This window comes from Apiospora hydei (genome assembly GCF_038363865.1).
Source record: "Apiospora hydei strain CBS 114990 chromosome Unknown utg000004l_segment0_segment0, whole genome shotgun sequence".
In the NCBI taxonomy this organism is placed as follows: domain Eukaryota; kingdom Fungi; phylum Ascomycota; class Sordariomycetes; order Amphisphaeriales; family Apiosporaceae; genus Apiospora; species Apiospora hydei.
In genome coordinates, this window is record NW_027117363.1 from 3,194,049 (window position 1) to 3,207,820 (window position 13,772).

The 13,772-nt window shown below is 49.5% G+C and overlaps 3 protein-coding genes across 3 annotated transcripts; 1 reads left to right on the plus strand and 2 right to left on the minus strand.

Annotated features, from left to right (window-relative positions):
* Positions 1-777: 777 nt before the first annotated feature.
* PG997_003534 (60S ribosomal protein uL5) lies at positions 778-1,430 on the minus strand (the record flags this gene model as incomplete). The annotated part of the gene is made up of 3 exons (XM_066807849.1): positions 778-1,154; positions 1,227-1,365; positions 1,428-1,430. The coding sequence occupies 3 exons, from the start codon at positions 1,428-1,430 to the stop codon at positions 778-780; spliced, it is 519 nt and encodes a 172-aa protein (XP_066671467.1).
* Positions 1,431-1,982: 552 nt separating this feature from the next.
* Positions 1,983-2,947, plus strand: PG997_003535 (uncharacterized protein; the record flags this gene model as incomplete). The annotated part of the gene is made up of 4 exons (XM_066807850.1): positions 1,983-2,006; positions 2,178-2,249; positions 2,310-2,720; positions 2,765-2,947. 4 exons carry the CDS (start codon positions 1,983-1,985, stop codon positions 2,945-2,947), a joined length of 690 nt encoding a protein of 229 aa, XP_066671468.1.
* Positions 2,948-6,478: 3,531 nt separating this feature from the next.
* On the minus strand, positions 6,479-10,492 carry PG997_003536 (pyruvate carboxylase; the record flags this gene model as incomplete). The annotated part of the gene is made up of 7 exons (XM_066807851.1): positions 6,479-6,772; positions 6,832-7,976; positions 8,119-8,326; positions 8,376-9,830; positions 9,898-9,959; positions 10,033-10,152; positions 10,225-10,492. 7 exons carry the CDS (start codon positions 10,490-10,492, stop codon positions 6,479-6,481), a joined length of 3,552 nt encoding a protein of 1,183 aa, XP_066671469.1.
* Between the last annotated feature and the right edge of the window lie 3,280 nt (positions 10,493-13,772).

Below are 13,772 nucleotides of genomic sequence, written 5' to 3' on the forward strand. Positions count from 1 at the left end.
GCACCTTCTCGCATTGATTGTACTGCTTCCAGGTTAGGCAATTGCCTACCTCCAACTCGCTCCTTCCAACTTTGGCCAGAAGGAGGCATATGCCACCTGCACTTGGGACAAGTCACAGTTGCATTTTGATCGATTGATTTAATCAGTTTCGTATGTAGGATTGAACTATGTATGCCACTAAGTCAATATATGAGAAGCGGAACTGATATGCAATACTAGCGAAGGAGATGAGTTTGCCAAGCGCCACGCCATCAAGCTTACAAGGAAGAGGCAATCGCTCTGGTCCTAACCACCCGACGCCATCTCCTGTATTGCCGTCGTGGTTGGAATCACTTAGTCAAGCATCTGTACCACTTGTGGTCACGACCTTCATCAAATGTCCAGCGATGCCGTAATCCACCGTTTACTAGATAGGCACATATTAACAAGCGACAGGAACGCAGCAGTTCCCAGTGGTGTCAACACGAGGCTTGCATAACTCTCAAAAGCCGTAGTCACAGACTGTCAATTGCTTCACAAGTGGAGAAAGAAATGTGTAGGAAAAGCCGGCATGATGCCGGTCGGTCTCTGAGGCCGTTGCTGACTCGATTAAAGTCTGCTGGGTTGGCGAGATGAACTCGCCGATAGATCGCGATGTACACGAGAATGCAATAGTGTCCCTAAAAAAATCCGGGTGCATCAAAGGTAACAAATCCAGCCAACGCCATGAGCCTCCGCGTTCAATCATTTTTTCTTTCTTGTTCGTCCACCACATCTTCCCATGCCAGGGCGGATGATTTATCGGACAATACCATCGAAGCGAGACTTGAACCACTTGACGGTCTCGTCACGGTTGATGCGGTGAGAGGCACCGATTCTGCTCTTGCAGCGGCGGCGGCGGGTGACGCGCTCACCGGGGCGGGTCATGCAGCAGTAGAAGTCCATGCCGTAGATACCGATGGCGGGGTCGTACTTGATACCGAGATCGATGTGCTCGGAGATACCGAAACCGAAGTTGCCGGTCTCGCTGAAGTTGCGCTTGCGCAGCTCGTACTCCTTGACCTTGAGGCCACGCTCGAGAATCTCCTCAGCCTTGGGGCCACGGACGGTAACGTGGACAGCGATCTTCTCGTTACGTCGGATACCGAAGGTTCGGACAGTGTAGCGGGCCTTGCCTGGAAGGGGAGAGAGAACGGTTAATATGCGAAAAGAGTTTCATGTCGAAAGGCGCGATGGGGGTAACGTACTGTAGACAGGGGTCTGACCGCTCAGCTGCTCGAGCACCTTGGCGGCACGAGTGAGTCTATCACCAGACTCGCCAACGGAGATGTTGAGAACGAGCTTCTGGATGCGAAGCTCGCGCATGGGGTTCTGGGCCTTCTCAGACTGCAGCATCATCAAATTAGCATGCTGGTTCGACTGCCGCTTTTCAATTGGCATGTACGTACCATTTTGGCTGTTGTGTTAGTGGTTGACGAGCGGAAAATCTGGTGATGTGGTGTTTGGCAGTGCTGTCTGTCCGGTCGGTCGGCCTTAACGAAAAGTTCCAAAGATCGAAAAGTTGCAGTTTCGGGATCCAGCGAAATTTCTTGGGTGAAGAAGGGCTTCTCTGCCCTGTGGCTTAAAAAGGTGGCTTTGCAGATCTGGAGCAGCAGTGAGCATTGAATTGAATGCAAGCGGTGGGCGACGAGAGCCAGATGCACTAGTCTTGAAACGGTTAGCCTGGACAGGAGCTCGAGCTGGAGCTTGGAGCAAGGACCTGGCCAATTGCGAGAGGGCCCTTTTTCAGCCTTGCTTGCTCGAACCTTAGTCGTCGTGTGCCTGGCCTTGCCTCGTCCCAATATTTTATCTCGGCCTCTTCATACCACCCAAAAGTCGCGATCTCTCCAAAGTGCCTGCCAACGCAGCCCGAGATCTCGCAGAAGTCAAGCACGGCTTCGCAAAACACACATACCAATTTTTTGAAAGGCTAGAGAAGTCCCCCGGGGCAACTCGTCGCAAGCATGTCGAACAAACAGGGCAAGATGGTGAGCTGCTCCCCTCCACCGCTTCAAGGCTTCGACGTTGACATCGCAGGCTGACCAGACGTGTTATTTTAGGCCGGTTACGTACGTACCCTCTCCCAGTATCGAATTCGCGTCCAACAACGCGTCTTTTCGCAACCCGTATCAAGCAATCAGTACTGACAGCAGTTACAGATCAACTACCGGATGAGAGTCACGTTGATGGACGGCCGCCAAATGACTGGACAGATGCTTGCTTTCGATAAGGTACCTCTTCTTCAACCCCCAACAGCGCTCTCTCAGCACAACCACTAACTGGACCCTTAGCACATGAACCTCGTCCTTGCCGATACCGAAGAGTTTCGACGCGTGAAGCGAAAGCAGAACAAGCCCGCAGCCCCTGGCGCATCCGGCTCAGCGACACAGACCATCGAATCAGAAGAGAAGCGCACACTTGGCCTGACCATTGTGCGAGGTGCCCAGATTGTCTCGCTGTCGGTCGAGTCTGCACCCCCCGCCGATCCCAGCACACGTCTCGGAAAGACCGCCGCAACCGGCCTCCCTACCGCTCTTACTTCAGGCCCCGGCGTAGCACGTCCGGCTGGCCGAGGTGCTGCCCCTACATCTCTTGCGGGGCCTGCTGCCGGTGTTGGTGGTGGTGCGCCTGCATTCCCCTCCTCAGTTCCCTGGTGCCCCGGTTTCGGCCCGGGCAGAGGCGGTCGTGAGTCCTCCCCGCTAGTACGCTAGTAACCCTGATTGAACGCATAGCTAACAACTTACAGCCCCGGCTCCTGGCTTCCCCCTGGCGGCTTCCCTCCCGCAGGATTCCCCCGAATACTGGCTTCCAGCCACCCCCTGGCTTCCCTGGTGGTGCGGGCGCTCCCCCGCCAGGTTTCAACCCCCTGGACGACGATGATTCTAACGTGGGGAGTTGGCCACCTCAAAGAGTTGAAATGGTCCTGTAATCGAGGACAAAACAGATACCACCGGCGTTCAGGTTGCAGGTACGAAGAAAAGTGTATCGAGCTGCATTGTCAATGCGCCGCCCGCATTGCCGGGATTAGTTCTCAGTCTACCAAATGAATGAAATGATATCACAACATGTCCCAATGTTTTATTTACCAAATATTGCTTTGGTAATAAGGCTGCCTATATGCATGTGTAGCCTATATTATATATATAATACCTTTGGCGCTTTTTATAGGGTATATATATAGTATATTCGATATAAACTTAAAAGCTAATAACGTGGTTTACCACTACGCGACGTATATTACTTAGCGACGCACTTTTTCCACTTTTTAACCCTTTTATATAAATTAATTTAATTATAACGCTTAAAATTAATTAAAACTACTCGTTATCCGATTCCTCGCTTGATTTTATATTTTTTTTACATGTTCGCGCATTGTGACCTGTCTCGCCGTAAACACCACAGCGCCTTCCACCGGTCGCCCTCCGCTTCGACGAACCCCCATTTTTACCTTCATCGGGCGCTGAACGCTTCCCTTTTGCCTTCTCGTCCTGTAGCTGCTGAGATTCCTTAATAGTAAGGGCTCCTCTAAGCTAGACTCGCGATTTTTTAACTCTCCGGCGCTTAAAAAGTGCTAAATTAGCCTCTTTTAACATATATATCTTATCGCGTATAAGGGTTATTTTATAAGCTATTTTAATTATATTCTTCGTTATTTAATTTACCGTATTTAAAATCGACGTTAAAAAGCTTTTTTAATAAATAAATACCCTTTTTTTAATATAAATAAAGTGTTTAGTTATTTATTAAAAGTTAAACGACGTTTAAAGGTCGTAAGTATTAGTCGTCCTTAAACGAGATAAGTTAAGTGTAAGCGTTTAGAGACGTATATTTAATTTATTAATTACCTCGTTAAGATTATAAGGGATTAAATTAAAAGCGTTAAATCCGGATTTAATGTTATTTTCCGTAAAAATAACGAAATACGTAGCTTTAAAAGCGATAAAAAACTTAAGCTTCGTAATATAATTTATCGAGGCCTTAATAAACAGCTCGATTTCCTTTAAATAAGCACGTTTTAAAGCCGAATAAAGTGCTATATTAAGTAATTAAAACAGGTGAAATAAATAAAGAGATATATCGAGTGTAATAATATTATTATTTTAATAATATACCTCGAATTCGGTTAAAATATAGCTCTCGTAATTATTAATAATTAAAAGGCGGTAGGAATTTTTCGTTTATACTTTAATATATTTATCGAAATGTTTAATTTAGTTTAAGCTTATTTCGTTATTAGTTTAATTATTAAAAGTCGGCTTAATTACTTAGTCGCCCGGTAAATCTATTTCACGAGACTAGTTCGCGAGGTAATATTAGCTTTAAACGATTAAGAACGGCGGAATATATTAGCTTTACGAATTAATACATTTAATCGCCGTTACTTATTCTCGATTATTAAGCTAAACCGACTTCGCTTTTTACGCCGCTTAGCGCGTATTACGACGAGTATTAACCCGATTATACTTATTATAAAGCCGGTTTCGTCGAAATTTTAAATATCTTCGTTAACGATCTCGTATTTCGCTTTTATATTCGCGACTAGCGTAAACCAGCCGAAAATAACTTTAAAATCCTCGTAAAAAACTTTTTAATAATCGTACCGACGATTTATTTTAATTTTTAAGTCCGGGTTACGGTTAATAAAGCGCCTAACTTAATACTTACCGACGCGGTAAAGAAATTAGCCATATCTTTTACACTAACGAGATCGAGAGGCATCCCTCGGATATTTAAATTAATTATATACTTACGAAGTACCTCTTTTTAATTAGATTTAGTTTACGTCGTTTCGGTCGGATTTCGCGTTTTAAAGTTTAACCGTAAATTCGATAACGTAAAATTAATTCGGGTATATTATAAGCTTTTATTATTACTCTTTAACTTATTTAATTCGGTTTATTTTATATCGCTTAAATTATTAAAACTATTCGATTTTCTTAAGATTAATTAAGTATTATAATTATAGAGATATTACGTATTAAAGTTTAATTATATTAAAATTAAATTTAAGTACGTCATTAAATAATATACGTCGCGTAATAATAAACCACGTTATATTATTTTAATAATCACGGCTATATATAATATTCCTGCGATATTTTCGTAATAATTACGCCCTATAATCGTATTAAAAAACTACTATCTGAAATTTAATCTTTCCCTGTTTTTATTAAGCTGAAATCTGTTACGGCGATAAAAAGTCAAAATTAGCTGGAGTGTCCGTTACCAGGCCGCCATAGGGTAAATCGGCCAATGCCATCTCTCTAAAACCATCCAGCCTCTCGCGTATGCTTGCAATCCATGGGCCTGTCGGACTTGTACCCCGTCTACGGGGTATACGAAGGCCTTCCAAATGGGCGTCGTGCCCCCTTGCCATCGTCCAGATGCTCCATGATACAGGCCAAGACTTCGTGCTTCATGCTTGGGCCTAAATCTTCGATCTGCAGAACAGGTCCCTTTTCACCAACCTCCAGCTCGTCCATGGCTTTGGCTCTGCGATGAAACTCGGACCATGGGCCAAACCGGGGGTAGAACAGCCGTCGCGAGTCCTTGAATCTGGCGAGTCACCGGCTTTTTCGCACTGTGCGGAGGCAATGGGTGGCAGAGGCCTGAGACATGCGCTCCACCAGCACCGAGAATGCGTATATGATCTTGCCCACGTACGGGCCAGGCAAAGGACGCCCCAAACCGTGTCCTGATCCTCCGTAGCATTCCAGCTGCAGGTCCGCCGCATCTTGGTGCTCAGAGGGGTGCTTTAGGTTGATCAGTGTATCGTGGGTAAACTCCTGCTTCGTGGGGAGCTCCCTCAGGCATCGCTCTAATTGAGGTCTGACGAGGCTCGACTTTTTGGCTGTCACGACCTCTCGCTTTAGATGAGCCCCTATGAGGACTTTCCGCTGATCTTCGAGATATAATAACTTCGAAATTTTTCGTATATTCGTTACATTTCTTAAGAAACTTGAATTCGTTTTATCCTAGTTTTTTCGAAGCTGAATCGAGTTTTTGTAATTCGAAAAAGTCGGAGGTCGGCGTTGGGGTTAAAACTCAGGGGTTTAAAACTCAGGGGCTTGAATCTCAGAGGTCTTATTATTAGAGGTCTCCTTCTCAGAAGTCTCCTTCTCAGAGGTCTAGAGCTCAGAGGTCTAGAACTCAGCTCAGGGGTCTAAAACTCAGCTCAATGGTCTAAAAATTAGGAGCGCAGTAACATATACGGCTTCGATCCTCTTGACTCTTTAGGCAGGACATGCGTACAATCTAGAGACTGGTGATGTACGAAGAAGTTCTGGCGTCATGATATCTACTGTCTAGATCTGAGTTCACAGCCAGGTATATCAACTCCAAAAGGGTAAAGTAGTCACTGGATATTGCATTGAATGGTCTAGAGTAATATCTACTTTCCTTGTTCATGAGGTAGGCTAGTAATAACTATGAAATCAAAGGGCATAATTCGTCCAACACCTTAGGCCTTTGTGATCTTGCACACAAGATCGCTGCCATCCACACTATCCCCCTCCTTAACCTCCAGACCGCTGACCTTGCCATTGTGAGGAGCGGAGATAACCATCTCCATCTTCATGGCACTCAAAACTGCAATTGGCGATCCCTTCAAGACTTCGGAGCCCTCCTTGACCCGAAGTTCTACCAATACGCCAGCCATAGGAGCCCCAACTTGACTGCTGTCGGTAGGATCGACCTTGGGTCGGCTGACATTCTCGACGCTGGACTTCTGGTCGACTATGCTTACTTGTCTCACCTTTTAGGGTATTGTGTTAGCGTTTGGTCGTAGTATATCAGACTCAAAGGATAGCTTACCTCTCCGTTAACTTCGTAGAAGACCTCCCTCTGACCAGTGTTCTCTGACAATGGTCCAACAGCAAGGAGCTTGAGGATCAGGACCTTGCCCTTCTCAAGTTCGACATGGAACTCCTCGCCAATCTTAGGGGCAGTGAGGAAGTACTTGGTGGGCAGAACAGAAAGATCACCGTACTTTTGGATGAACTTCTTGTAGTCCTCGAATACTTTGGGGTACATCACGTGAGATGCAACATCGCACTCCGTCACCGTTCCCCACTTCTGGCCAATCTCAGTGCGAACCTTCTTGAAGTCAATAGGGTCAAGGTACAGGCCAGGACGCTTATCGAACTTGCGGCGGTTGCGCAGAGCCTTGGAGCGAAGAGGCTCGGGGAATCCGCCGTAGGGCTGGCCCATCATGCCCTCAAGGAACTCGAGAACAGAGCCAGGGAAATCAAGTTCCTCCGCGCGGTCGATGACATCCTGGGAAGACAGCTTATTGGAGACCATGAACTGTGCGAGGTCGCCAACGACCTTGGAGGTAGGTGTGACCTTGACAATGTCACCAAGGAGTTCGTTGGCATGCTCGTAGGCCTTCTTGGTTTCAGCCCACTGCGAGCCAAGTCCAAGTTGCTGAGCCTGGAACATCATGTTGGTCAGCTGACCGCCGGGGATTTCGTGTTCGTAGACCTCTGGGTCAGGACCGGCAAGGTGCGCCTCAAACGGCGAGTAGAGAAGGCGTAGTTGAGCCCAGTAGGCGTCGAGGGCTCGAACATGGGCAGGATTGAGACCAGGTTCGAAGTCGCTGCCCTGAAGAGATGCAATGATGGCATTGATACTGGGCTGAGAAGTCATACCACTCAGACTGTCTGTAGCGGCATCCACAGCATCGGCACCAGCATGAGCGCAAGCCACCATGCTGGCTACACCAGTTCCAGCAGAGTCGTGAGTGTGAACATGGATAGGGAGATCCGGGTACTTCTTGCGAAGGGAGCCGACGAGGAGAGTAGCTGCATACGGCTTCAAGCAGCCCGCCATATCTTTCAGAGCAAGGATATCAATATCTATCTCGACCAGTTTCGCCGCAAGGTCCATGTAGTAATCAAGATTGTACTTCTTTTTGGGGTTCAGCATGTCGCCGCTGATACAGATGGTTGCCTCCAACACTATTTGACTCGACGTTAGTATTGCTATTCAGGAACCAAACCACATATGGAATGTGATAGGGGCATCTCTACGATGCGTCGCATACACGACTCTCCCGATACACCTTGTAAATGGGAAGAATAAACTCAGAAAGATGCTTACCTCCTCCAGCTTTGCGCACTGCAGCGGCGCCAACTTTGATCTGCTCGACATCATTCAGAGCATCGAATACTCGGAAAATATCGACGCCGTTATCCTTGGCTTGCTTGACGAAGTGGTCGATAGCGTTGTCGGGCAGCGAGGCGTACGCCACACCGTTGGCTCCACGAAGGAGCATTTGGAAGGGAATGTTGGGCACGAGCTTTCGCATCTTCCCGAAGTCGGTCCCAGGGATCTTCGTAAAGGAAGCGCATGGCAACATCAAAGGTAGCGCCACCCCAGCATTCCAAACTGTACAGGTTTGACAACGCATGGCTGGTCTCCTTGGCAATGCCGAGCAGATCGACAGTTCGCACACGAGTAGCCAGAAGCGACTGGTGGGCATCACGCCAGGTTGTGTCCATCAGCAGGGTGCCCTTGTAGTCGCGCACAGCCTTGGCAAACGCCTTAGGGCCTTGCTCCAGGAGGATGTTTCTCCAACCCTTCTGGCAAGGTTGCGAGACATCGAGCTTGGAACCGTCATCGTTGAACAGCTCAGGGATGATAATATCACTCTTGAGCTTGGGCTCGCCGACTTGGCCCTTGATGCTGCTTCCATTGACAGCGAGGTCGCCGAGGTATGCCAGCAACTTCTGGGCTCGGTTTTGGCTGCCAATGAGATCAAACAGCTGCGGGGTATCGTCGATGAAAGTGGTCCAACAGTTGCCGTCAATGAAGGTAGGGTGGGTAAGCAGAGAGGCCAGGAAGGGAATGTTGGTCTTCACGCCACGGATACGGAACTCAACGAGAGCTCGAAGGATCTTCCGGCGGGCGATCTCGTAAGTAGAACCCAAGCATGTGCACTTGACCAACATAGAGTCGTAGTAGGGGGTGATGACAGCACCGGCAAATCCGTTTCCACCATCAAGACGGACACCATTGCCGCCGGCAGATCGGTAGACTTCAATCTTTCCAGTATCGGGCTGGAATTGCTTCGCGGGATCTTCTGTTGTGATTCGGCACTGAATCGCGAAACCTCGCGTGGAGATTCTGTCTTGAGTCAGTCCAAGTTGTTGGAGTGTGGCGCCAGCGGCAATCTGGATCTGAGCGGCAACGATATCGATACCAGTGATCTCCTCGGTGATTGTGTGCTCGACCTGAATACGAGGGTTGATCTCAATGAAATAGTAGCGGTTTTGCTGATCGACCAAGAACTCAGCAGTACCGGCATTTCGGTAGTTGACCGACTTGGCCAGCTTGACAGCATCGTTCAAGATGGCATCGCGGGTTGCAGCAGGAAGGTCCTTGGCGGGTGCAATCTCGACGACTTTTTGGTGGCGGCGTTGGACCGAGCAGTCACGCTCGAACAGATGCACAATGTTTCCATGGTTATCTCCGAGAAGCTGGACCTCAATGTGCTTGGGCTTATCCAGGAAACGTTCGACGAAGACTGTGCCGTTGCCGAAGGATGACTTTGCCTCGGAAACAGCGCGCTCGAACGACTCCTTCAGGCTTGCCTGGTCTCGAACTACTCGCATTCCACGGCCACCACCGCCGTAAGCGGCCTTGATGATGATGGGGAAACCATATTCATCCGTGAAGCTCTTGACCTCCTCGAAAGTGGCCACAGCACCTTCGGTGCCCGGGACAACGGGAACGTTGGCCTTGAGAGCCAGTGTACGTGCCGAAACCTTGTCGCCGAGGGAGTCAATGACATCGGGAGAAGGTCCGACGAACTGTAGAACGCAAGCGAGCCAATCAGTAATGCCCAGCCAGAAGAAGGCAAGGGTTCTCCAAACTTACGATCAGACCGTTTTTCTCGACGTTGCGGGCAAACTCGGCGTTCTCGGACAAGAAACCATAACCTCGGATCAAAAGTTAGCGGCATATCACAAAAAGTGCCCCCAAAAAGTGTCTTCGTAGATGCAGTGTACTTACCCGGGTGAATCATTTGAGCACCATGCTCCAGAGCGATCTTGATGATCTCGTCGCCGGCCAGATAAGCACCGACCGGGGTGTACTGTCCGCGCTTGCCAATGACGTAGGCTTCGTCGGCCTCTGTGTGGAAGATATCCGATTAGCGCCGTCCGGTTGGCATGCTACATAGTTGGTGATGGCAGCAACACTTACTTTGCCGATGCATGCTCAGTCTGTCTTCATAACTGAAGACTGCAATTGTGTGAAGAGACAGCTCGTGGGCGGTTCGGAAGATACGGATGGGGATTTCGCCTCGGTTAGCCACCAGGAGCTTCTTGAGCTGCATGATAGAGCTGTTGGCGCGAATGTGGTGCACTGTCTGGGCTTCCTTAGGCGCCATGCCCTCCTCGAAGACATCTTCGTCAACAGCACCTTCAGGGCCGCCGGCCTTCAAGTCCTTGAGGTCCGGGAGCTCGGCCATCTTGTCTCCCAGAGATTCGATTTGGATGAGGCTGGAGGAAAGCGAGCGATCTACGTAGGGAGGAAGAAGAAGAAGTTAGAAGGCAAAGGCCAAGGAGTAGGATGGAGAGCCTTGAATAGACAAACAGACCCTTCGGAATGACCGAGTGGGAAAGGAAATAGATAAGTGAATAGAGAATAAAATACCTGAGGTGTCGTCGTGTTGTTGAGGTCTCAACGGCCAGCCGTAGGGTTTGTTGTTGGTGGGGGTGTCAGTCAGAGCGTCTCGAGCTCGTTGGTTGGTAGCTGACGTTATGCGATTTACGTCGAGGTGAATGGCTGAGCACTAGCTAGTCAGAGTGCGTAGCTGCTTCGCCAAGGAGAGAAGGAACGTGGGGTCACGCAAGTCCTTCTGGTCCTGTGGTGTTGTCTCACCAAGACAGAGGGTAATTTCTTCTTTCCTGGGTGTGAGCGGAAGGAAGCGTCGTCGTCTCTTATCTTGTGGGACTTGGTAGGTATTACGCAAGAAAGAGAAAGACCCGAGTGGAATACTTGAAGCGAGAGAAGAACGAACGAAAGACAGCTTTGGGGGAGGGGGAAGGGGATCTTATAATCTTAACAGCTAGGGCGATACTAGTCACATCGAGTCGAGAGGTAGGCTCGCCCTCCTCTCCGCCGCCGCCGTTCTCCAGTCCCCCTTCTGCACCATTCATGATACAGTACAGTACAGACGGATGGACCCATCCATGTAGGCACGTAGGGACCCTGTTTCCCACCTGCTGAGTCCTGACTATACACCTTCTAACCTTAGATAACCTACAGACACAACCAAACTTAGCAAACGTGCGGCATGCGCGTGGCACTGCACTGCACTGCATGGGGGCATGGGGTGGGACTTTCTTTCAGAGCTCCCTTTGTCCTTTCTGGCCCTTCCCACCCCTGCTTGACACAGTTGCGCAAACATCCATTGAAGGAAACATGCCGCATCTGGTGTCCCTATCGCCATCTGCTGTGCATAGGCTGTTGCTGCTGTAGCTCGCGTTGCTGCTCTCCACACTTGGAACCCCAGGTAGGCATCTAACCGTACATAAATAGCAACTTCCTACGATGATTTTGTTTCTTCCCCGTCACGGACAGCTCCACCGCTATAAATGGCTGCTTCAGGATTGCCCCTCATAACGGTTGGTACACTGGCTGGACAACACAGCTACCTACAGAAAGCACGTGCGGAATATATGCTTCCAACATCTGATTCTCTTGGACGACGGAAGAGCAGTTGTTGGAGGTTGTGAGACGAGGTTAGTACACGTCCGTCCTCGGGGAATTGACTTTAGGATCAATTATATCGTCGGCTAGCCTCCAGCGTAGTACCAGATTTGCTGAGGGATTACCTCACAGCTTACCTTAAACCTCGAGCTGTCGGTTCTGTCAAATAGCTACGGCTACAAACCCTGTCCGAGCTCCAAGATGGCGGGGTTTCACAACTCTAGACCTGCCTTGATCTGGGCCTCTTATTGCTCAATTCTTGCTGTGGTGGGTCTCTCTGGGCCTGAGTCCTGAGTATGCTTTGGCGGGGTTGTTCGCTCCCTCGCTCTCATCAGCTCGCCAGCTCGCGCAACAAAGAACGACCACAGCAGAGTCGATCATTGGATTCATTGCAACACCGGCCCTTCCCTTCTGGTCTCCCTGGCATCTTTTTCTGCCCCTGCTTGTCTAAAATTATTCTGTCCGTCGTCCTCGGGATTCTGCTCGGAGAGAAACACAGTTGAGAAACTCTATTTCGTCATGGAGGTCTTGGCTGGACACCCACGGACAGTGCGTAGCTCCGTCCCTCCCTCCCCTCCAGACACACCAGACTGGTTGACTGGTCTCTTCAACGTGCCTAGGTAGGGGCCAATGGGTTTAGCAGACGGAGCCTGCATTCGTTTCTGCAGTCGCGTCATGCTGCACCAGAGGCAGTAGGCAATCAGAATAATTGGGGAACCTACCAGTCCCTTGGTATCCGCGATTCACTCTGCTGTCTGCTCTCCAGCCAATCAGCCGAGGTGTTGATAAACGTTGTAGTTGCTTTTATGTCTCCGTGACGAGACTCTATTATGTGCAACTAATCCCACGCCTCCGCTTCGGACTGCCTATCTAACTAGACTCGGTCTACCTAAGCTGCTGCTAGCTATGGACTACCGTATGGTAGGTAACTCATCGAAACCATCCACCACACCGGGTCTCGTCCTCGCCCGTGGAGGGGTCGAGTCGCTCCGCTATGCAACTTGACTAAACACAATAACACGACATCGGCATAAACGCTGCATAATCCTTTTTGTGCTCTGCCATAATGGTCTACTACACACAGTAATTAGGTATGTACCTAAGGACCCATTGCCTGCGACCGAGACGCAAACCTTTGATGGGGGTCAACTCCTATTCAGCCGAGGAAACACAAGCCAGTGGCAGCCAAGACGAAGTTGTTAAACAAGCCAAGAGCCAGCCCTCGGCATAGCTAACTTTCTTGGCGGGCGATCGTGTTCCTGGTCGACGAAGCGGATACCTCTCGATACTACCTGGCCTGCTTGGCCAACGGACTATACATACATACAACAGTACGTACCTCACCGGACGACCAGGGATAGGCGCTTAATAAAAAAAAGAACCTCAAGCTTGACTCACCCATGGTCACCAGGCCCATGGCCTTCTGCATGGCCTTATTCGACCCTGAAGCCGCGGATAACAAGCGAGCGATGCCGTGGCCATGGGACTGTTTCGGTAGTGGACAGAACGGGCCAGAAAACGGATCAAGGGTTCGCCTGTCGATCCTACATGGCTTTCCCCCTCCGGCGGTGTACGTATCAAATCGGTGCATGCTGGTCCAGCCCGTTGCCATCCATGTTACCCTATTGGCACCTCCTTTGTCAGTGTCAGAACTGTCAGTTACCACATATGATATGGACAGCACCTGGCACCTCACCTCCACTGCCGGTGGCCGCTGGACGGGCAAAACACAACAGTGGGGGAGCTTCCATGTGCTCCGGGCGTCGTTTGTTTCTACATGTAAGCATCCATGCCTGTTTCTGCGCTATTTAAAAACCTTCGTCCTGAATGGATCCATCTCAGTGGCATCGACAAGCTAGGAGCTGCCTGCTTCATCATTCGAGCGGCTCGAAACTCGCATCTCACCTTGGCAAGCCGTGGCGTACCCTCTGCCAAGCACCGTCCAATGCATCCAGCCGCGGCCGCTCCTATCTTGCGAATCTGGACAACATGTCAACAACATACGTATACCCTTTGTAACGGGAAAAAAAATCTGC